The sequence below is a fragment of the Strix uralensis genome, chromosome 15, assembly GCF_047716275.1.
Source record: "Strix uralensis isolate ZFMK-TIS-50842 chromosome 15, bStrUra1, whole genome shotgun sequence".
NCBI lineage: Eukaryota > Metazoa > Chordata > Aves > Strigiformes > Strigidae > Strix > Strix uralensis.
Genome location: NC_133986.1, coordinates 4256964 through 4281775, shown reverse-complemented (window position 1 = coordinate 4281775; position 24812 = coordinate 4256964). Strand labels below are relative to the sequence as shown.

General features: G+C 35.0%; 1 protein-coding gene across 2 annotated transcripts in view; it reads left to right on the top strand.

Annotated features, from left to right (window-relative positions):
- The window catches only part of ELP4 (elongator acetyltransferase complex subunit 4), a 149356-nt gene that overhangs the window by 70532 nt on the left and 54012 nt on the right, over positions 1-24812 (top strand). Inside the window, exon 10 of one of the 2 annotated variants that reach the window (XM_074884687.1) lies at positions 284-321. The exons of the other annotated variant lie outside the window; for it this stretch is intronic. Within the exon in view, the coding sequence (XP_074740788.1) occupies positions 284-321 (38 nt within the window). The remainder of the gene's footprint in view (positions 1-283; positions 322-24812) is intronic. 2 annotated transcript variants of the gene reach the window in all.

The window sequence follows — 24812 nt, the reverse complement described above, 5'->3', positions numbered from 1 at the left end:
AGCCATGGGGCAGAAGCATTGGAAACAGGGGTGTAGTGGAACTCTTGAAACAACCTGTTGCCCTAGACATGTGTAGATGACCCACTTGTATAATTTCTCCCTTCATTGCTCAGCTGCAGCCCCTTTTGAATAACTTCAGGTTTTGTTAGAAATATGCTTTCTGTAAGCTGAACTGACACAAACTAGCCCTTTTCGAACATGTTAGATCACTGTCCTACTGTGATCTTCCTGTACACATTTCCCTAATCTATAATACACATGTTTTTCTTCCTTGTACTATTAGGGGAGGCAGACTACAGCAAGGCTGACTGGAGCAATGAGGTCAGTAAGAAAATGGGAGCAAGGGAAAATTGAATTAAGAAGGGCTGTGAATACAGTCTTCTAAAATGGGTTTCTGCAGTTAGAATGTGATGAGTCAGCAGTCAGGTTTGGTTCTGGTGGTAAAAACATAAAGCAGCACAAATGTGCATTACAAGCAACAGTGCGCTTTGTGCAAAGTACAACTAAGTTTATGACTTCTTTAGTATGTAGCTTAATGTGAAATGAAAATATATTTTGAGTATGTTACGTTTTTTGGAAAGCTTCTGCTTAGTTATATACACAATTTAGGGTAAAAATATTGACATCTACTTGAAATGCCACTTTAAGGTCAAATTACATAAGAAAAGTTAGAAATACACAAGCTATGATTTATGGCAAAATTTCTCAAAAAAGTTTTTTCATCACTAGACCATTCTTTTTTTACAGTTTAAAACAGGGGCATGGGACATGGATTTTCTCATTTCTGGCTTGCTCATCAGTTAAATAACTCTTTATGGTTTGACCCTCATCAGTAAAAAACCTTAAATGTCAAATCCATTTTATTAGATTGCAGTTTTGTGGGACGGACTCCGCCTCTTTATAGTCTGCAGAATCTTTAACTGTTTCAGTTTTTCTTGTATCTTCTTCATCAAAATAAGATTGACTGAAATGTATTCTAAAGGGATATTTTTTTAATTCACGATGAAAATGTTTCTTAATGAATATTTATGAGTGTTCATTTTCCATTTGTAAATTATGAAGTAGACCCTTTCCAGGAAAACTTACATGTTTAGGATAAAAGGTGCAGTAGCTATATCAAGCTTTCCCAAATCTTCACATGTTAGTTACTAGCAATATATTATTACAATACGCAATATTATCAGAGATCTATCTTATGTGCATACCACTTTAAAGGACACAATTTTGAAGTTAGCCTGTCTAATCCTATTTCTTCCCACTTTGGAATCTTAATTAGAAGGAGATAAAAACCATCATTTGACTAAATTATTGTCTTGAATCTGTAGCAAAAGGTATAATCCGCAATTGGGCCAATTAGTGTACCCCATAGTTAGCTATGCTGAGGCAGGAAACTTGATTAGATCTGACACCAGCCTAGTTCCCACTGTTGTTTTGCCAGGTATGATGGTCAGACTTCAAAGGGCTTGAGGCATCAGCAGGGCAAGGTTTGGAGGCCAGCTTAGGTCCGGTCGTTAATCTCTCTGCTAAAACCACAGCAGCCCTCGCACAAAACAAGCTTACACGACACAATCATGCGGTATTAAAGTTTGGGTTGAGTCATGCCAATTTGCCTTTGATTTTCTGATGATTGACTAAAAGATGGCTACATGACTAGACACATACTGAAAGTTTACTGATTAGGTAAGTTCCCCAAATATTTGAAATATTTTTTGATTTCTCAGTTAAATGATATGACAACCCGTTCATCTTAATGAAACTTTTCCGCAGAATTGTTCTTGAAGTACTTTTTGCTTTGTTTGTAGCTCTGAATGTAACTTTTATCAACATTTGATAAATTTTGTAGGAATATTATGTTCATAGCTTTATTTGATAGAACTTTGTCTTAGTTGTTCCAAAACCTCCTGTATCAAAACTAAAGGAATCTGTGCCTAAATTTGATTTTTTCACTCCTCAAAATTTCTAAGGAAATATTGTTTGTCTTTGTTATTTAGGTAGATTTACAATTACTCGCAAAAAAGGGAATTTCCTCTTAATTATTTTCCACCTCACCATTGAGTAAAGCACTGTTCCACAGCTGCGATTACATAAGTGTTCCTTTCTTTTGCAGTCTGATTTGCTGAAATATTGCAGTAACAGTGACATGTTTCCATTCTGAGAAAAGCCTAAGGCTGCTTTAGTATTATTCCAAATGATTGAAATTGCCATCTTGCTGACTTTCCCTTGGGCAGCTTAAGGCCTGTTTACTTTTGTATTTGTTTCACATGTTCCCTCTGAGTTTGGCTGGCAGGACATCATTACCTGGTTTGACAAGACAGTTGGAGAAGACTCATATTCGATTAGCTCCCTTTGTTACTGTCTGGTCAACATAAGCCTCTGAAATTATGTATTTAAAGTTAAAACTTTTGATAAATTCAGATAAATGTTTACAAATAGGGAAGTTTCTATATTTTTTTTTAATCCCCTAGTTTTGCTTTACTGCCTATTTTTTAAGTCTTAAGGTAACAGTTAATTGTTAGTAGTGTAGAGAATAAGCTTTTTTCTACAAGTTGTTGTGAATTTTTTTTATTTTGCTCAATACACAAGTAAAAGCCAGCTAATATGATTCTCTTTTTAATGGCTATGTAACACCTGTGCAAACCAGAATAAAAATCTTTAAAACACAACACAGTTTGAAGCCAAGTCACTTATACTGTATAAAGAACTGCCACGCAGCAAAAATAAGTTTCCAGAACTTAATGTCTGAGTTCAGGAGATTCCTTTCTGAGAGGTGTTTTCTAACAGGAGAAGAAAATCAGAATTAGAGGAGTCCTGTGGCAGGAAAGTTGCTGGTTTCTCAGTGACAGGCAGATACAATATGGTACTATGGAGCACTCTGCAGTGCATTTTTGCTAGTGGTAATTGCCAGAGTAAAAGGTTGTCTTTGGAAGGAAACATAATCACAACAACCAGCAATTGAGTCTATATAGAATTAAAAATAAATATATGATTCCAAAGGCATTAAAATAATGTCCTTTCTTCATCTATCAATAAAGGACTATAAGAAAATTAATGATTGCCGAAATAAGCAAGATTTAATTGCAACTCCAGGTATTCATGTGTATGTTATGTGTCCAGCATTGGTATTCAGAAGAAGTCTTAAAACACTTTTCTTTTAAGATGGCAAATTTGGCAGTTAAAAACAGGAAATCTTAGGTAGCTTCCATCTGAAATCTCTGTATTTCTATCTTTTTTTTTTCATTCTATCACTTTTCATTGCATATTTTATACAGACTATACTGTGGTAAACTTCTTATTTGCAAAGGAGAAGTGCAGTTAGCCAACACTATAGATTATTTGCCAAAACAGGTGGGTAAGACTGAGTCAGAAATGTCTGCAGTGCTTCAGTGTGGGATTAGCGTAGCACAAGTTTGGTCCTAAGTGGCTTGGGAGATGGTGATGTCACTGAGTGAACTGCGTTCCTGGAACCATTTTGTAATTATTCATTAAACGTGTCAAGCAAGGGTATGGACATAATGGTTTAGGGTTATTTGTGAGCTATTTCCTCTGGAGGAACAAACCAACCCTGTCACCAGTACATATGGGATCGGCATATATGTAAAATACGCACACATGCCATACCAACCTCTGTATCAGTGAGAATTAGAAAGTGTCTACTGTAACTCTAATAGCATCACTTCTTATAGACTTCTTCCAAGAAGGTTTGAAGCAGCCTTCATTTATGACTCACCCCAATCCTGATTATATTTCAATGATGTTTATAAAGTTGACTAATTTTGTAAATAAACAAACACATTTGAATTAACTAACTATTTTGGGCAATATTTTAACAAAAAGAATCTGTGAGCCTGAGAGCTGACAAAAGGCAAAACATTGGTTTATTAGAAATTTAAGTAAGATGATAGTTCTACAGCAGTCGGTTAGTAAAATACAGAAACGAATTTTTGTTCACTGAGATAAAGTTCACACGATGTAGCACCAAAGCTAATACATGATACATGGAGCTTAGTCAATATACCTTCATATATAGATAAAAGCAACTCTGTATTTTAAGATAGTGTACTGGTGACATTACAAGACTTGACCCCATGTTAGGGCGTTACAACCTCAGAATGGAACCTGCTTTGTTACCAAGCCAGAGGGTAACACGGTTGTGACTGCCTGGCTGCCCAGTGCCTGGAGTATGGATGAAACTTTACAGGTAGTCCTGGTTCAAAGGTGAGACAGAACTTTTCTGAAGTGTTACAGAAAATGTATTTCTTTAACTTTCTAATGTAATAAAATCTTTGAGGCCTCTCATCCCCATGTGTTTGAGAACACAAGTACCCTTGGAGCTTACCATGGAAGACTCTTTCTTCTCAGCCTGCCTTGAGCAGATAACATCATACCTGGCAAACTCCAGTACTGGACGTTCCACTCAGCTCAGGGTCTCAAATGCAGGGAATTCTGCGTATAAAACTAAACTTTCTAACAGAGAGACATAAAACATTGTAATAAAGTTCAGCTGAAATTTAGACCAGTCAAACCACTGTTGCATTGATTATTACCACTGGCTTACTTAAACACAGTTCAAAAGATAGTAATGATAACACCATAACATTTTCTTAATCTGAAATTAATAATACTGTAAAAAGATTCTCCTGCAAAACTAATTCTGTTGTAATTCCAAGCTCCATTTTGCATTATTTCATCTAGTAGCCAGTTCAGGTTCTCTTTACCTGGTATGGTGTACTTCACTGAATTGTTTTGTCAGATGCTGTCAAGCCAACCTACCATTGTTAAAGAAAATCAAACTAAATCATTTTGGCATGAGCCTTCCAGGAATAAGGCACAGAATATGAAGGGTTTGATGAAATCAAGGATTTTATTTCAATATTGTAAAAGACTGCCTGTCAAAAATGTATTACATTCTTTCAAACAATTTTGAATAAATAAACGTGTTTAAAATTGTGACAGTACAATTTAGATAAAGTTTTGGGAGATTATTTTTAAATTATAGTAACTTGAGGTAAAACAATACTTGGAGTGCTCCTATTTAAAAAGAAAAAACCCTCTGAATGCTAATGGTACATAGAACTGAAATCAAGTAATAAGTTTTATGTGGTATATGGAATTTCAGAACACTTATATCTTGTGAAACATGAAAAAAAAATTGAAAAATCTCCTTATTGTGTAATACTGAATAACGTAAATTGTATTATTTCAATATTTTGAAGACAAATACAGGAAGGTACCATTAACTTTTAGATTGAATATGAAGATTTGTAATATCCTGAAATCTATTTCATAATTAGTTTTGTTTTATGGGTTGTTTGACATTATACAAGTATAAGTGAGGGTTCCATTCAATTTCTCAAAACTTTAACACTTAGAACACAGTGCATCTGCAGTTCCTTGTCAGTAAACAGAATTCATATATATTTTTATTTAAATAAATAATTATGTTGTTTAGAAATATTTATACCATAATTGTGTTGTCGCAATGGAAGAACATGCAACAAAGCCATTAATGCAATTAAAGGTCACTTGTACATATTGTAATGGACTGCTCATGCACAGGATCTGTGTTAAGGGTCAGTGCTGCAGCATGAAATGGATTGGCCTTGTTCAGTCTGTAAATAAATGGGTGAACTTATCTTGTATTTGCCAGACAAATAAAGTAGTTGACATATTCCCACTTTCTTAGTATTAGAAGACAGGTAGGCTAAAGAGATATTTTGTAAAAATGTTGGTTGGTAAAGATTAAAAAACTCTACAAGGATTATATTTTTCACTAAAGTAGTAGTGCTTTTTAGACAAAGGTCTGTGGGTATAAGTTAGAAATATATTGATGGTGAGTGGTGAAGTAGCAAAAAGAGTTAAGCATATTCATAGCATTTCTCAGCAGGAACTGAGTGCCACCTCCATTAAATGCTCTTTATAATACCACCAAATTTTAATAAAAATACCGTATTTCATAGTTGAATAATGTCCTCACGTTACAAAGAATAACAAATTCAATCATGCTGTTACACAATAAAACAAATTTCTGAATTTTGTGTATCTCTGTAAATGCAGGAAAGTGAAAATTAAAGCTTTTAGAAAGTCACATTTTCTTAATCATGGGTCTACATCATACCTGAACCTTATTGAAATGCATTGAAGTAGGAATTCAGGGCTGTTACTGGAAAGAATGAGAATAGGACGATTTTACACCTCCACATGGAAGATGCACATCCATCTGGATCTTCTTGTCTCAGTACTGTTTGTTATGCTTTTGATTATTGATCTGTGGGTAGAAAGTGATTCAAAGTACTCGGTAACTAGGAAACTGTAAGATAGCCCCATCTAAAACTTGGAAAGGGTTAAAATGCCATTTTGTAGGGAAACAGAGCAATGTTGCCAGGTGTTTTATATGACTAGTAACATGCTTAATCAAACAAATTTCAAAACTTTTTAGCGTAATTTTGCAAATTCAAGATTAAGAGTTAACATTTCCAGTCTTATGAAAATATTAGTGATTTTGAATGAACATAAATCTGTAAGGAAACCACAAATTTATGTTTTTCTTAAATATTTCACCTCTACAAAAGCTGTTCTGTACCATTTTGCTGATCTATTTATTTTACTGATTCACAAGAATATTGCCCTTTACTGAACTGATTGCCCTTTACTGAACTGTTAACATACCAGAACATTTGTTTTATTTTTATGGAGAGCAAACTAGTCTTATTATTCTTAGTCTGAAAGACTTAACAAAAGTGCCAAAAGTAGACAGGAGGAAAAAAATATACATAGACTGCAAAGTTCTGTAGGTGAAGAAAAAATGTTCTATAACTGTTGTGCAAATACTATTTTCTGCTTTAGCCAAATTACAGGGTATTATTCGTTACTGAATTCCAGATTAAATTTTATTTTTATATTCCTGGCCAAGAGGATTGTGCAAAAAGTAGATTGTCATAAGCAAAATGGCTGAGGACTACAGTGCCAAAGGCATAAATAAACTCAGATTTTGGTCATGCCATCTTTATTGCTCTTTCTCACAGTTGTTTTAGTTGCATGGTTTTGATTTTTTTTTAAATTTCCTTTTTCTTGGTTGTATTACATATGGTTTTCAAAGGATTCTGTTAGCATGCAGAATGTAATTTACAATTTCTCTTTGCATGTTAAAAACCAATAGTTTTTGAAATATCAAGTGAGACTGTCTCCAAGAAGAAAAATATTATTTATCTAGTTAAAGGGATATTTCTGGCCAGCTTAACATTTAACACAATATTAACCCCCTTCAGAATAATAGCTTGAATTTGAATGGCATTACCCTTTCCTCATTCCTTCCTTCTGAAGAAGGTGAGCAGTAATTTTATAGTGTACAATAACTAAAGCTTTGTATTGATGTCCATAAATACATAAATAAAGAGACTTTGGGTGCCAACTTATACCAGCTATAGGCTGCTTAACTTTCAGAAAACAGCTGGTAGTGATGGCTGAAAATAATTCACTTAAAATGCCCATTTCAGATATTTAAGGTTTGAGAAACCTATGGGTTTCAGCTTATGAAAATACTGTCTATGGAGTCTTCATCTTCTTTTGTCCTGCTTCAAGTCTGTTATAGCAAAAATTACTGAAGAATGTTCACTCTGACATTCATAAAATTCATATGTTTACAAAGCAGTTGCCAAATGGACTTACTTTTTCTCATATTACCACTCATATTACCATTTTTCTCGTATAACCACTAACCTTTGGGCACTGTGTCTGCCTGAGTCATGTTTAAAAGTAAAAGCAGAAAGCAAAACTAAAAACCAGTTTATCACTTTTTAAGTGGGGGAAGGTGAGTATTGCTGTGCAAGAGAAATCAATTTCACCTTGCATCCAAAACAGTGCTTGCTATTCTTAAAATAACCTGATTGCTTAATATTCAAAGTTTTAAGATTTTTAGTAATCTTTGGTACGGAACTTTACATTCACTTGTTCTGAAAAGCAGAGGCTTTGTGTGACCTGCATACGAACATTGGAGGTGGATGACTTGGCCATGGTAGCTGAATCTTGAGGGGACTTTCTGAAGTCTCCATGATACACCCAGAATATGTACTGAGGGTTAGAACAGAACCTTAGTGGTGTATTTGTATGCAAAACATTTCACTTGTTTGGCTAATAGCTATACAGTGACCTGCCTTGTCATTGGGTTGGCTCCAGACTCTCCAGCTGGCAGAGGTGAGGACTGTGCAGTTGGCAGATAGGCTTGGGGTCTGTGAGTGGCGGAAAAACTTTAACAACGGCGGTCGCATTCCAGTGTTCTCAGTCGAGGATTACAGTGTTCCAGTATAGTTTTTGGACATGCACCCTTACTTGCTTTTATTTGTGAGCCAACACACAATTAGATGAACAAGAGGAAAGTTTTGCTTGTGTACTGAGTGTCTGTCATTGATATTTCTTGCTTTTAAGGGCTTCTGCATTCAACCTGAAGTTTATATGGTTACCTGTGTATTGGCAGAAAGTATAGCAGAATGTGATGATTTGATACAATATTCATCACTTTTTATTATAAGTTTCATGTATCAGAGTGGAAAAGAGTAAACTAAGGAAGACCTTGTTCTGTTACTTTTTTTGGCCTAAAGACAGGTGTCCTAAATTGGTCACGCTCACTTGCAGACTGAGAGTAGGAGCCAAGTAGGGTATGGTGAAGCTGCACTCTTGGGACTGATTAAGGAAAGTTTGCTCATAGATATAGCCACAGCTTGTACCCATCTTGATATACAGTATGTGTGATGTATAGAATAAACACATCCCTTAGCCCCTTGAGCTGCCATATGTTACTAACTGAGCAGCGTTTTATTTTCAGCACTTTACTATGTGGTGTTATCCATTGGTTGCATTTCTTCCCTCATTGATTTATTAGGGGTTTAGTAATGTGTTGCTTAATCAAGAAACACTGTAGTCTCTTAAGTTAGTTATGTCTCCGGTCTGCAATCTAAAGCCCCAAGGCAACACCATATACTTCTTAATCAGTACTTCTCACCTTTTGGTATAAGGCTTTGTAATTCTGGGCAGATTACAGGTTTCCTATGCTGCCTCAAATGCCCTTTCACGAACCTTTTGCTACCAGAGAGTAGTGTGACAGGAGTTATATGAGCTTTTGCTGCTATATTATAGGAAAAAATGGTTCTCCTTCTAGTATAAGTGTTATTGAGAGAAACAAACCAGTATTTAATTTGTAATTCTTGTTGCTGTTAAAATAATGAATTAATAAGAAGGAAATCTAATATTTGTATTTAGATCTGATCCTCAATAGTAGCATAGCCATGGGCTGTTTGTGCTTGGTCTACATCATCTAGACTAAAAATAGCCTTCCTGTCATTTTATTGGCAGAGTTTTAGCTACTCCTTTAATTCTGTTTAAAAATGGATAGAGAGAAAGACAGCATAAATATTGAATGTGTGCAGATATTCCAGTAACTAGAAGGAGATTCCTGATGTTTTGAAGAGCTGTAGAGTTAAATGGAATTCACATTTTGCTTAAGTAAAGAGGCATTTTGTAAATTTTTATCATCTTCAAATGTGTATTCGGTTAATTTTTATTTTTGTATTTGTATCATTAAAGTAGCCAATTTAAATATGTAGGCATTAACATATATTTGCTTTATTTATTAGTGTCCTGCTTAGGTTTTGTTCTTTTTAGGTTTCCTTTACATTTCTATAAGAAATTACTGATGTGGTATTTGATTTCTCATCAGTTAAATAAAAAGCCACATTATTTCTAATTTTTCTTTTAATAAAGTGAGTTTTTGCAGAGTGAGAAGACAAATCACTACTGCCTGCTAAAATCTTGAGCAGTAGTTTGAAAATTCCTGGTTTGTTATGTTTTGGTTTTTGAAAACCTATGGAAACAGTGATGGAAGAACTATCTTGTTCTTGTTCTGTCTGTCCTGAGAAAACATGGACTACTTTAGGAACTTTCAGAACCATAGTTACAGTATGGAAAAGACAAAGTTTTGAGGTGGATTTGCATCTGTGTTGGTTTTTTCCTGATCTGAAAAGGGCATTCTGGCTTTGAAAAAGCCATGAGAATTAGATTCAGGTTACTGAAACGCCTCTAAACCTACAAAGGAAATTTTTTGCTGTGTTTGTAGAGTAAGGCTCTAAGGTAAGGAGGGTTACACGGAAAGGATTTTGTCAGTGCATTACTTATATCCTTATATAAGAAGCACTTTTTCCTTGTCTAGTCTGAACTAAAAATTATCCGCATACCATGGTCTCTTCTACTTTTGCCTTTCCTGTCTTGCTCATGCACACAATGGTGTGTATTTGCATCTTTTAGGAGAGTATTATCCTGCACATTCAGTTTAGGAGTTGTTTGTGCTCACACAAATAGGTGTATCTGGAATACTTTCTTGCAGCATTTATTTGGGTTTTGTTATTTTTTGTTTCTTCCATTTGTGTTTCAAAATTATATTGTTACTTTACAAATTGATCCAAAAGATTAGCATTTATTGAAGGTGCAGTGAGAGGAGATGTGTTTGAAAGTAAGTTAACTGCTGCTTTGATGGAAGATTGGTGGTGGTGTTACAAACGAGATTATGAAAAGAGAAGCAATCAACATTGCCGTTTTTACATTAGATCATCCGAAGTAAAGTGGATAGTTGCATTCCATCAGTTGCAAGTGCGTAACATTGACATAGAAGCATATCAGTTTTCAGAACTGATAAAGAAAACAGAATATTTACTGGCAAAAAAATAGGCATAACTAGAGTATTGTTATATGTACAGTCTAGAGATCTAGTAAAAATATTTGTAAATAATGCAGAATTTGTATAAAGCCAGAAATAGTCAGAGATCATTTTTATTGAGAGAAGTATTGCTGTGTCTGTGAAGTGTATCGTTATTGAATAATCAAACTATTTTATGAGTATTTTTAAGCTTTTTTTTTCCTGAAAGAGGAAGTATGGTTCTGTACAAAATTACATTCCTAAAAGATTTACTGTGCTCCAACATAATATTGTAAAATGACTTCCTATCTTGAAAAATCAAACCAGCTATTCTTATTTCAAGTTTCATCTAATATATTGTTCCGTATGGTTGTATGATAAACACATTATTCCTTGAACAGGAATTAAGAGTAAAGCTGCCAGGAAGGGGTTTTGTTGTCAGAGTAGTTCCCGCCTCATGTTTTGTAAGAGATTTCATGGTCCCATTGTAAAGAGTGGATGATTTAAAACGTGTTCCCAAGATAAACTTTCCCATTGTCATTAATGAGGATGGATAATACTGAGTGACAAGTGCATTAGGAATGACACAGAAAGAGCTGTTAGATTTGTCAGAGCATATCACTTCAGGCAATGAAACTTGAGGACATTCTCTTTTAGCAATTTTTTGCTATTTATTAGAGAACCAAGGATTGTGATTGCTCACACAGGTGGATTTTACTGGTTTGTTCATTAAATATTTAGGTACCTTTGAAAAAGTAAAGGTGATAAATATGACTATTATACTCCACTGTGAGGGGTGCCGGTGGTTGCTCTGCTTACAAATAGTTCAGCAAAACTAATATACCTTTTATTTGTTTTAAAAATGTTTATTTGGTGGATAATTCTTAATTTGCAATATTTTTACTGAACAGGAATATTTAAAGAATATTTAAAGCTCTGAACTGTCATAGTGAAGCTTCTGGGATAAAGAAGCTTAAAATTAGGACAGTACATGTAATTTACATTGAGTTAAAAAATTGTATTTCTCCATAGAGAAAGACTTTTTAAATATTTATCTCTGAATAATTAATAATGTATGACTTTTTCTGGTGTTTAAAATCTTTCCAAACTACAACATGCCTATCAATTTCCATTTTGAACATGCAATTGGTCACTTTTTCGCCTTGATTCATCTTGCCTGGCTGCCAACCAAATTTTGCCTCCGTGTACCTTCTTGACACTAATAATGACTGAGTTTCTGTTCGTTTGCGTGCAAGATTTCCCAAGCGGCAGTTTGGGGCTGGGATAAACTATCTATCATGATTGCGTACAACTAATCTGCCTCAACCAAACCACCCAATGATTGAAATTGCATTTGACAATTCACCTCTCCTTGGCGTGCCTGAGGTGAACATAGCTACAGACCATCCCCGGAAGGGCATAGCAACTCCTCCATATGTTGGGGAGGATCCTTTTATTTGTGTCAAGAGACTTTTAGCAAAGCATGTGTAGGCAGAGATTTTTCTTTTCTTAGACTTCCTTGTTTTCAGATCCATGGCTGCCGCTTTCTCCTAACCAAAGCATTTTGGGTTTGTGAAGCATTTTCTGATTTTTAATTCATTAAAACTGTAAAAAAAAGTGAGATATTGGATGTATAGGAGATAAAAAATTCAAGAGGTATTTAAAACGTCATGTATTGTTGGTTAGAACGTTATGCTATTAATAGACCACTAGTGCTAGTCAAATATCAAGATACCTGTTACTGCATTGACTTTTATTGAAGCTTACACCTGCTTGGAGCATTTTGATAATACAGAACCTAAGAAAGAATGACAAAGCAAAATTTGCTTCTGTCATATAAGAAATCTTTTTAATTCTTTTCCAGATTATAAATTTATTCATATTGCGGTATACTTACTGGTTTGAAAAGCTGTCTCTGCAAAGATGATCTGACAAAACAGACCCTTTGTTTCTGGGTAACATTACTCAAATAATCTTCAGAGTAAAAAGCTTCCTAGGATTGCTTTGTGCTACGTATTGTCCTTTTTATATGAAGTCATAATAGTTTTAAGTAATAGCCTATGTCATTGAGAGTGCTACTTTTCATTAGTGAAGTGTATGGTTGGCTTGATCAGATACAATTAATTTGTTCAAATACAAAGTTTCTGAATAGTTAGGGTAATAAAATTCTATTTCTAAGGTGATAATTTCTTTGTAGTTCTCTGCTGTCCTTCCAATATACTGAGTTAAAAGATACGCTGTTTTGATATATGACTCCCTCCCAACTCGAGATACTCTATGGTTCTATGATTCTGTGATGATCCAGGTAGAAAGTACTGAAGAATTGTATTCCGGAGTATGTTTTGATTTCTCACTGTTTTGTGTAACAACATGTTTTGCTGTATTTGTGTATTTCAACAGAAGCATAAAGATCCGCAGTCAAATTGTCCTTTCAAATAAGTACAGTCCATTCCTGTTGCTGAAAAGGGGAGTTTCGGTGGTACAGTCATAAGGGCATGACTATCAGCCTAATTTTCTTTCTGACACATCAAGTCATACTTCTCTCCTTTCTTAAAACTGAAATACATTTTTTCAAGCACTTTCATTCAGCAGATTAAGTTCAAGTTGAATTAATAATCTTTTTGAAATGCTTGACAGCTGAACGCAGTACATGTATCTATTTTAGTTGTGGGGAGGAAGCTAAGTAATGTGGGTGTCATGCTTTCTGTAGCATTTCCAGCCAACAAGTCCAGAAGAATCAGGACCCTTTTGAATATATAAATCATTAATCTTACTAACCAGCTGCTCTGAAGGCAGGAAAGAATAACTCAGCCACAGAGCCGTGCTCAGTTCACTTGTTAGAGTAGCAGTGTACTAAATCTACCCATAATTTATGTCCTGCTTTTCGTATTTATTCATTTATTTATTATAATTAATTTTGTTCTCAACCTTTATTCTTTGAGTGTATCTGTATGGCACAACACAGTGCCCTGTGTAGGTGCTGCTATCCAAAGCAGCTCTCTTGGGCACAAAAAGCAATACTGCCATGTTAGACCTGGTAGCCCAGGCAGAGCACCCACTTAACCACAGCTGTTTGTGTCATACTGCCTTGACATGTTCTTGATTTTTGTAGGAACTCTTTGGTTTGTATGATTCCACAACTTTTTTTTCTCTTGGTATTAACTATGACTTCTTAAAAAATAACTTCTTAAATTTTTAGTCTGGATCTGAGATTTCCTTGTGTATTCTTTCCTGTGTGACATCAAAACTTTATGCTATGAATTGGCATAATGACCCTCCTCATATATAATAATTCTTGTACACATCAGAAAAAACAGTTGTCTAAAAAAAAATAGATCTTTTTCAGGCCTCTGCTATTACATATTAAATAGCTGTACTGTTTTTATTGTCTATAAAACAATATTGAAGGAGTTTGGAGGTGGTGGAGTAGTTCCACCCTGTTACCACTGCAGCTCCAAAGAAATTATGGGAGAGTGATTTGGATTGTTGGGGTTTGCAAATTCATCAACAGTTTAAAAGATGAAAAGTTCACATCCTGCTATTCATATTAAAGTAAGGATTGATGCTGGTTAGAGAGTTTTTCTTTAATCTTGCATAAAAGGAGTTTCATGCTGGGTTATCAATAGATTCCTAAAAGGAAGTATCCCAATTCCAGTTTCTTAGACATTTTCAATTTTTATGCAAAGACTCACAATTCTGACATTATAAGTGACTACAGGTTTAAAAATAATTTAAAAATAAAGGGCATAGCCATTTGGGGTATTTTTATGATATATTTAAATCTAAATCTTGAAACACTGGTGAACTGCTGATTCTTGAAACCATCGTCTATAAAAACAGATTATTTTGCTTATGATGATATAATTGCAAGTTCATATCTGCTTATCTTGATTAATTCCTCTGGGTTAGTCTGAGGCCTTTAGTCACTTCTCAGTGCTTAGATTTTCTTTTCTGCTTTCAGTATTCCACTTTTGATTTCTTAGATAGTTTCTATGCAACATTTCCTTGTCTGTCTAGAGGCGTACGTGACAGCTCCTTTCTGGGAGTACTGAGTGGCAGTGACTGAAAAGACAGATTGTTGGTTTTATAATGTGCAGTTTTATAGTACTATGATTTTGACTTTTGGTGTATTCAGCCATGTTAGTTTCCCAAGAATGCTTTGTGACTTATGACTTCAACGAAAACATAAGATTAGTAGTATATTAAATACATGGTAACTTGACCAACTAAACTTTTGGGACTAAGTTTGTTGATCACTTCCTAATTTTTAACAATTAGCCTTAAAATAAAGATTTTTTTTTATATATAAATCTATATATTAAAGTGATCAAGATACTTTGTTATCTGCACCAGTTTTGTTAGCAAATCGGTCATAGTGTTCTGATATGTGCTGTTGACTTAGCCTGGTGTATTTACCAAAAATATGAGTTTGAAATTATTGAATAAATTAGTTTGGTAGCATTGTAAGCATGATTTCCTGTCAGTTATTTCTTCCTATCACTTAGGTATATCTTTCAGTTTTATGTAGTTTGTTAAACATAATTATGTAGTACAGTTATGTATCATGTTAGATATTCAAGAAAGATGTGCATTGTAAAGAAAAGGTGAAGCTACACAAAATGAGAAAAATTAATGTATTATCTTTTTTTAAAATAAGCAGCAAGCTTTAAAAAAGATCTGACTTTTTTAAAATAATCTTGTCAACTTTAATTGTACACTTAAATTTATTACATTCCTCTTTTCACGCCCAGTTATGTCCTCATCACCAACTAGTTCTGACCTTAGGATCTCTAAATGTACTTACGTGCAATTATAGTAGTCATTGAACATTACATTTTAAGATGAAAATGCAGTTATTTGTAATTTCTTCAAAGCAACTTCCCTGTATTAATCTGAATACGATCATTAGATGGCCCTGTGTATTTACAGGCAAAAAGAAGTTCTTTTAGTAAAAGGATTTCCATGTATGTCTTTATGTTGAGTGATGCATATTGGTACGGTTTTTATAATTCATGCATTTCAACCATTGCTGACATAGGCTTTCAGTGCTTGCACACAACATGGCATGTATAAATGGTGTCATATCTCACTAGGTCTTTCCACTGGAAGTCAGTAGTGCCCAAGCTAAATCATAAAACTTGTATATCCTCTTTTTAGAGGATAAAGCATTTTAGGCTTTAAAAATGCAGTAGCTATATTTGAAACACTTTAAATCAATATCAGACAAGACTGTTGTGATCCAGTTAATGTTTTTATATATAAAAAATAAATATTTCCTGTTTTGAAAAATTGCATGCAAGTTACATTGGAAAGTTACAACCTAAATAAAATTGATAACTATTATAATAGCCTTCTAAAGTATCAAGATGCCACAAACAGCAGGGATCACAGATTCCTATGTAGAGGTGGTCACTTCAATTAGGATGAGATTGTTTCTTGTAAGACCAACATATGAAAGTTTTACAAGTTCAAATTAAATTTTACTTGAACTTTTTTTGGATATACTTAAATATCTATGGTCTTATAAAGTGGAAGGTTGAATAGTAAACTTATTTATCATAATCTGACTCTGATCATGCTTCAGTGGATTTGGGATTGCTAGGTCCTACAGGTATTCATGCATCCTAAGTAACTACAGCAGTTGTGTCATCAATGAAGCTACTGGTAAGAAGTTTTCAAGACATTAAAACATGATAAACAGCAGATAAAGTTGATGCAAATCTAGTCTGTAATTCAAGGAGGGCTTCCCCATCAATTTCCATATCTACACACACTGCGGTGATTCATAACAGCTTTGTTATTGTAGAAGCAAGAAGAGATCATTACAATGCCTTTGTATTACAGAAGCATAATTTTTAAATCCACTTGAAATTAAATTATTGCTTTCAGAGACTGAAAATAGATTTTTAAACTTCTAGTTCAAAAAAATAGTAATTTTTATAAAAGAGAATATGTAATTCTCTCTGTTGTATTGATAAAACGTCACATATTATCAATCCTTTGAAAAATACTTCATGGACCACACATAATTGCAATTCCTGAGATAAGACAGATGTTAGGAAAGTGTCAAGTCAGACTTTCCATTGACTAAAGACCTTATGTAAGAATGTACAAAAAACTTGTTTGGGGTGGTTTTTTTTGCAAGCAACAAGAGCTACTTACACAAAACTGTACTGCAGAGACTGCTGATTTGTGAAACTGGGCAGACCCTGTATGTGTTTGTGCAAATGGAATCAGTAGAAAGCTACATGAGCATCCAGTTGGTATGTCTATGAAATTCATACCCATTACTTAGAAAACAATTGGATAGTTTGAAAGTAAAATAGCAGAGGCATCTTTGCCCTTTCAGAGAGCAGAATGAATTTTAGGGGATTGAATTACAATTACAATTAAAAACAAAGATACTTTGACTTGGGTAAAGTTGACCCCAGGAATTCAGCTGATATTCTTTTTCAATTTTTTCATAAGAGCAGGTGCCCAAATAGGCATAACAGTAAATGGTCACAATGTGTCAAACATACCGGGTTTTTTTAGAGTATGAAAGAAAGGCCATGAATGTATCTAGAGAGACAAACATCTTTTGGCGGCGCAAGGGATTTATTGAATTCAGCAAGTGTTTACATATTAAAGAAAGACCTCATCATTGTTCAGGTTATTTGGCTTAAAATACTAATAGTATATCCTAAATGCATATGTGATAAGACTGTGCCGTTGGTTCAAAATAAAGTCAAGGCACAAGGCTGAGAGAACATATGGGACTTTGAATGAATTTTAGGTTTCAGCAGGTATGATCTGTGGCAGAGCAAACAATACTGATTACAGGAGTGTTCCTCATAACTCATATATACAAAAGTCTTGAAAAAAGTGTAAGAGCTATCAGAGGAGAGCATTCAAAAAAAAGGTGTTGCATCTAATAACAGAAAAACACCATAATAATTATAGCATCCCCTCTTGAAATTGAATAGTGATTTTTCCATCAGAGCAGTCTGTCAGTACATTGTGATATTGTGATATGTTGCCATGTTTGTGTTTCAAAACTAATTTTGGGAAGCCATTCATTTTTAAAAACAATGCCTTAACATTTTATAGATGTTGAACTACTTTCCAATGTTTTCTACTCAATTTGCAACGCTAGCATACATCGAGAGCTATTGGAAAATATTTAATTAGCAACATTCATACTATAAGTTTTAATGTTGGGATGTACTTTATATATGGTAGCAAACTCTGTAAAAATGAATAGAACTATATGTAAAGTGATAAATCAGGCCACATAGACAGCAGTTGGGATGTATATTCTTTATATAATGCGTTTATATCTTTGAGCTGTGCCCACTGTTTTTTGGCTGATGTTCCTGTTCATCCTGTATTCCTCTTCATCTGCCCACCTTCCTCATGTTTGTTTTAAGAATTGTGATAGGAAAATCCAAGTAATCTTGATCTTGGAGGTTGGACTAGATGATCTTTAAAGGTCCCTTTCAACCCAAACCATTCAATGATCCAATGATTCAAAGACCCCAAATATTGGAATGCCTTTAGCAGCTGGATTAATGCTTTAACTTCTTTACTGCTACACGTGATTAGCAACCAAACTCTTGGCTTGCTATGAATATGAATTCGTTAACGAAAGAAAGCCAGATAGTCAGTCTTATATCCTAGAGATTCAAAGGAGGATTCTCTGTCCTCTGGGATGGAAGTTCAACTGACAATCAGAACTTTAAATCAAGCTGCTTCAAATGCTGTGGGCACTGCCACTGACTGTTTTCTGAACTCCTTAGCAACATAGAGTCCTTGTGACTCAATAGTGTTGATTTGCCAAAAGAAACGTAATCTCTGGTTGGAAAACTGCTGTTTGATGAATTGTTTCATTCAGCTCTACAAATGATGAAAGTTAAAAATTCTAGGCTTATCCTTAGATGTCTTTGCTTCTCCCAGAGTCCATGAAGACAAAGACAGAAAAAAGCTTTTTGCACAGACTGAAACCTGTTCCTCATGAATATGCAGAGACTGGCTTCAGTCACAAAGAACAGAAAAACATATCAATCCAACCACTTTTATTGATACAGGGCTACTGGTTCAGGTGTTTCATCACACTGCCTTTCCTCCTCTCAGCAGAAATCTATAAACCATTTCCCTTTTTTGGATTTTTCACCTTCAGTCTTCCGCTACCTTAGCACTCTTTTGGAGATAGGCCTACTTGGTACCATCAAATCTTGTTGCAGATTATATAAGACAGATGGGTTATGGACACAGTCACCATTGCTTACTCAGTTCATTTTGTCCTTCTGATGTTACACAGTTTCCATGTCCTTTAATGTTTAGGGACCCTGGTTACGTAAATCTGCTTCAAAAGACAAACACACTATTGGTAGGAGTCATGAAATGCCTGAGACAAGGATTCTTACTGTAAGTGTTTCTCTGCGCACAACAGGAAGAAGTATGTTGACCCACCTTAACTTATGCTTCATTCTCAAGTTCAGATCCAGGATGATGGTTCTAGGATCTATATCCTTATTCATAAAGAGGTTTTTTTGCTGTCTTTTGGTATACAGGACATCTGTTTCTCTTTGCTTTTTAGTATGTCATCAGAGATACATTCATTTTATACTGAGTCAAGACTTGTTGTTGGACTTGTCATAGTTCCAGAAGTTTTTAACGATGTACTAGCAATTTTTAATTGTTCATTTGAATTAGCATACCTCCTTTTCAGGACGTAGATGACTGATTGACATGTAAAGATACGGCCTGTCATACTGCAACTTGGACTGTGCAGTGGAGTCTAGACCTAAGGGTAAACAGTCAAGGTTTCCTCTCCCTGATGTTTAGGCTCTCAGATTTATTAGAGCAAGGATGGACAAAGTGGTCATAAGACCTTACCTTCACCAAGATAGATTTCAGACTGGGGGGTGGGTAGTTAAGGGACCAGGTTTTCATTCTGTTGTCGTTCTATCAAAACATACAAGGCAATATACTTATGCAATGTCTTGTAAATGACAACACGTACAAGGTGTGCAAACGTGTCTACAGTTGATCTACTCAGATACTTCTTATTCTGAAATAAATTATTGCTGGTTTCGAAGCTATGTCATTCAGACAGTGATAGGTATCACGTCCCCACGGTATATGCAATGTAATTCTACTTAATGTGAAGCAGTTGACCTTTGTACTGGGACACTGAGAGTTAAGTGGTGGTCTGCTGAATGCTATAGTCTGCTGGACTGGGACTGGGAAATTTCATCAAATGCGTTAAGGGCTATGTACCACTTGGCTGAATAGAGGTCACAAGCAAAACGTCTCTTTGCCAGATGTCTGTCCCCATTTTCCCCATCTTTCTTGCAGAAGGGTTTAGATTTTTGGTATCCTAACCATGCCAGGCTCCACACAACAGCACAAATGATGAGTAGATCTCACTGTTAAAGTACATCTCTATCTCCCTTGCAAGGAAATTCCTTCTCAACAGTTGGAAGGGTGATGTGTTTCTGTGTTGAGGGAACTGGGTTCATTTGTTCTCCTAAGTCTGTCATCAAAACCTAGATCTCAGTCCCTGTCATTCTGGACTAAATGGTTAACTGAAGGAGTCTCCATGGTCCCATATCTTAGCTGGACAAAAGTTTGCTCGTGGTCTAACTCTCCTGGTTTCTGTCTCTCCCTTTCTTGTAAAATGCCATTTTCCTAAGACTACCTCCTTCTTCAGCAGCCTCTCAGGAACCTTCAGTCTTTTTTCTCTATATGGATGCCTTCTTCATCTTTGCCAAGCCCTGCAGCAAAAACTTCTTGTGCGACTGAGATGTACAGAAAGAGGAAAAACCTTGCATTTTCTTCTATTCCTTTTGCAAAGGGAAGGGAGGAAGGAAAAGAAAGGCAATGCCAGGAGAGAAAGTTGGAAAAGAGTTCTGCAAGCCATGGCTTTTGACCCTGTTTGCCACTACAGGTGAGACTGTGCAAAGAAAATGAATTGTACTGTGGAGAGAGCTACACGTACAGATATACACACACACCCTGACCCTATCTCTAATCCTTTGGCTGCAGCAAGAATAGTGTTTTACAGCTCTATTAGGATGAGGCTGGGAGAACTGTTCAGGCTAACAGTGCCAGTCCTTATCTTCTTAAGCAGAGGCAAAAGTCAGTAACTTGCTATGTTAGGATTTCATCAATATAGCCTAAGTCTTAAAATAGTTCAGCATGTAAGTTCTATGAGAGAAGAGGTTTTCATAGAAAATGAAGTTTTTGAGGAATTGTTGAAGGAGTATAATGAGACATTTTGTGAATTTTCATATGCAGAGCATTCCAAACCTCAGAAGAGAAAGCAAGAAATAGATTTCACAAATAGAGAGTAAGTATACTGCTGTTTAGGAGGTGATATTTAAAGTGGTGCTAAATTGCAGGGACCTTGAAAATTAAGAGATATGGTTTGTGTTTGCTTCGGTAGTAAAAATGGAATAACAGAAGGGCAGAGGGAGGTTTATGTTCCTGACCAAAGCACTGGACTAGGAAAATAATCTTTGCAATAATGTTTAGAATATGTCTGGATTTGTCAAGGCGATAAAGAAAAAGACTGCAGAGAAATAATTCAGGTCTGGAGAAAGGAAGCATCAAATATCTGGACTGAGGAGAAAAGTTACCTGTTAGGAGTGTTCTAAGGGAAGAAATATTGCTTTCTTCTTAATTTTTATGATGCTATTTAACTTGAGAAATGAACTGTCACAATCTGAGTTTGCAGTGTCTAAGAGCTAGTGTTACACTACTATGAGCTATTACATTATCTCTTTAATTTAATCTCATTGTATCAATTATTGTAGTCAATATTATGAAAGTCATAGATCTGTTGAGGGGGTTTTGATAGTTCTTCCACTTCACATTTTGGTTCCTTGGTTTTACTGTCAGCTTTCAGCTGCTGAGTTCAGTGCAAGAATACTGCAACTACCCTGACTGTTAATGTAAATTTGATTGAGGTCTCTTCTGATTTAGAAGTACAGTTTCCATGAAGAATGTTGTCACAAACACACAACAACCAATGTCAGCTAGATCTATGTGTCCTGGTAGCCATAACATAAATGAGTCATAAAAAGCAAGTGACATAAACAAGCAATGTAGTTGATTTGCTTCTTGATTGGACTATAAATAACACTTGAAGTGTATGATTTCAGAGCCCCGTGGAGCAAACAGTGTAAGAACTAGTAGGAATATTAGACTTATCCCTGAAGAATTTCAGTGATGTATATACCACTGCCTATACCGAATGGCAGAGGATAGCATCAGGCTGAAGTTCATCATGGGCATAGACTCTAAGGTATTCTCGTTTAACATTGTGAATCAGCCTTTTCTTCTGGGTTTCTGCCTTTAGAGGAGCTGTGTTTTGACTGTAGGCAGTTTCCATGTAGTCGTTCACTCTCTTTGGTAGTCTGCATGAATGCTTCCATCCTCAGCTTTGTCTGAAACTCAGGTGAAGCCAGAAAGTTGTCTAGCATGTGAATCAGTTGTGTCATTGCATGATGCAGTGGGTGGGAACACATAAACCACTACAGGTTCTTCTGGGTGCAAAGGTTTCTATACTCTGTATGAGTTTTTCCACTAATCTGTAAGCATAAATTAACAAGAGGAAACAATAGAGTAAGAAATTAAAAGGATCTGAGATGACAAGGCTAAATACTTGTTGGGGTATGGAAGAAAAGAAAAAGTGAAAAAATATGGGGTTCAGTGATTTATAGTTAAGAAGTGAGGACATAAAAGAACACTACAGAGAGGAAGAAAGTGAGGACATAGGGAACAATCAATTCAAGGCTTCAATTAAGGTGATTAACTTTGTAACAGGTTTTTAATTCATTCTTTTCTAACAGTGTCAAGGACAGGTTTTAGGTCACCCTTGCCTAGCAGAAAGGTCATGACTGTAATTCATTGAAGACAAGGTGGGTAGTATTTTTAACCACAATGCCAAGCAGCCATATTTGAGAACAGTTGTTCTGCTCAGAGGTCTTGATTTGTCTAGTAAATTTGTCTAGATTTGTCAGATCTTTAGAAAAAACAAAGTGCTGTCTCAGTGGTTTTAAATTAATTTGTTCTTGCAACTGGGATTTAACAGTTCCTTTGAAGCAATTATTATTTTAGTACAAGTGTATATGAGATGCTACCTGTCAATGAGTACTTGGGGAATCCTCAGTATGCAGATCACTGACCTGATAAACTGTAACAGCTCCATGGGAGTTGTTATGGTCTGTCGCATCAATGAGTATTTAGGGACTCTTTAATATGTGGATTATTAGGACAGTAAAAACGTCTGCAGCCCATTGTGTCAGTGCAGCTGTTCCACATGAGTGTTAAGATATTACACAGCCTTACAGAATGTTGTAGAAAAGTAGTTGACTAAGCTTATGTAATAGCCATGATTTTACATTAAACAAGTGGTCTTTTTTAACATTTTCCCAAAATAAGAAATTTAGGCACTAATCCTCATACTAAACTCATTGAGTTTTGAGATTGCATTTATAAAAACTGCCATTTTTCAATGACACATTGAGTGAAAAAAAAAATTTCCAGATTGAATTTTGTGCTGATTCCTTCTCTACTTTTTTGTCTGCAGTTTAGGAAGTAAACAACAAAAGTAACAGAAATTCTCCTGTCTAGAAATGTCTATCCAAAGAATAGGCCAGGAATGAATTATCACATAAATAATGCAATTTTTTGAACAGTTTTCTAAGATATAAAGCAAATTTGCTACGTAACATGATCAGATCCATATATGAAGTTGGATTCTTCATATTAATCTCAGAAGTATCAGAGATTTGAGTTAGATTTTGTCTTGATTTTTTTTTTTTCTTAGAATTTTATTGGTATGGAAATGCAAAATCTAAAGAGTTTAAAGTAGTTGTGTGAAAAATTGATACAGGAAAATACTTATGATATTCATAGTCTTGCTTTATCATCTTGTGTGCGTCTTCATCCAGTCAGATCACAAAACTATTTATTTGAAGCATTCTTATATGCTGTACTTGCTAGTGTAGTTAAAAATAATTTTCTTTTTTAGGAGCAGTGTTTCAGAAACTGTTCAAGATGCTGGAATATAGTAAATTTTATATTACTTAGGAATAGTCTGGCTTTTCTTGTTTGACACAAATTCATTTTTGAATGCTGCACCAAGGAAACTAGTTTCACAGGTCAGACAGGCTCCTTGTCAGATGCGTTCCAGGTTTGTATCAGTCACTGTTGTAAATTAAGTAGAAGTTTAGTTGCTTCAGTGTTTTAATGTAATATTACTAAATTTTTCTACAATTTCTGTGCATTAAAAGAGGTATATAATAAGGTAATGTAGATGCTGCAAGTATGTAATGAATACCATTAAAGTAGAATGTAGGTCCAAAGTCCTTGATTTTTAAAGAGTTATTGCAGATTTTGCCTAGATTTTTTTTCTAGATAATTAATATGAGAAAATGCCTGCTACTGAACTTAAGCAGAAAAATTTTAGATGGTGTTTACTTCCATGTGTATTTACATCTAAAGGGATGTTGTATAGATGAAGCATGAAATTGCAGGTTTTGATGTCAGAATTTTAAACATGATTTTTCCATTTGTCAAAACCTAAAATAAAAATGCAGTTTTCAAGTACATGTCCTAAAACTGATGAAAAGCTGTCTGGTTTGTAGTGGTCCCTTTACTACTCCATATCTGTCACAGGGGAAAGTGTGGAAACACGAGGAGTACACATTCATACTTGTACTATTAGAAGAAACCCACTATAAACATCCTCTAGGAGTCTGTAAATCTTTCCCTAGTGTTCAAACCACATCTTAAGCTTAATGTTTTAAGAAAGGGAGAAAAACAATGTGTCTTACTTAGTATACTTTTAAAAACAAAATCTGATTCCATGTCTTGTCATTCTTTGTACAGTCATCCAGATAGTTCAATCTATTTTCCAGTCAAATTTAACACCAAAGAAATTATGCAACTGCAGGTTTAGTTTTATAACTGACAACAGTGGCTGGGTTTGTGAGCTTTTTTCCCAGTTCTCTAATAAATTAAATTTTAAATTTGCCCTTTCTGAATTCAGATTTGAAGAAGCTGAAGATGTAGTGGTAGCATTTTAAGGACCAAATGCTAATTTCTGCCTCTTAAACTGAGGCAAGCTGTGAAAAGCAAA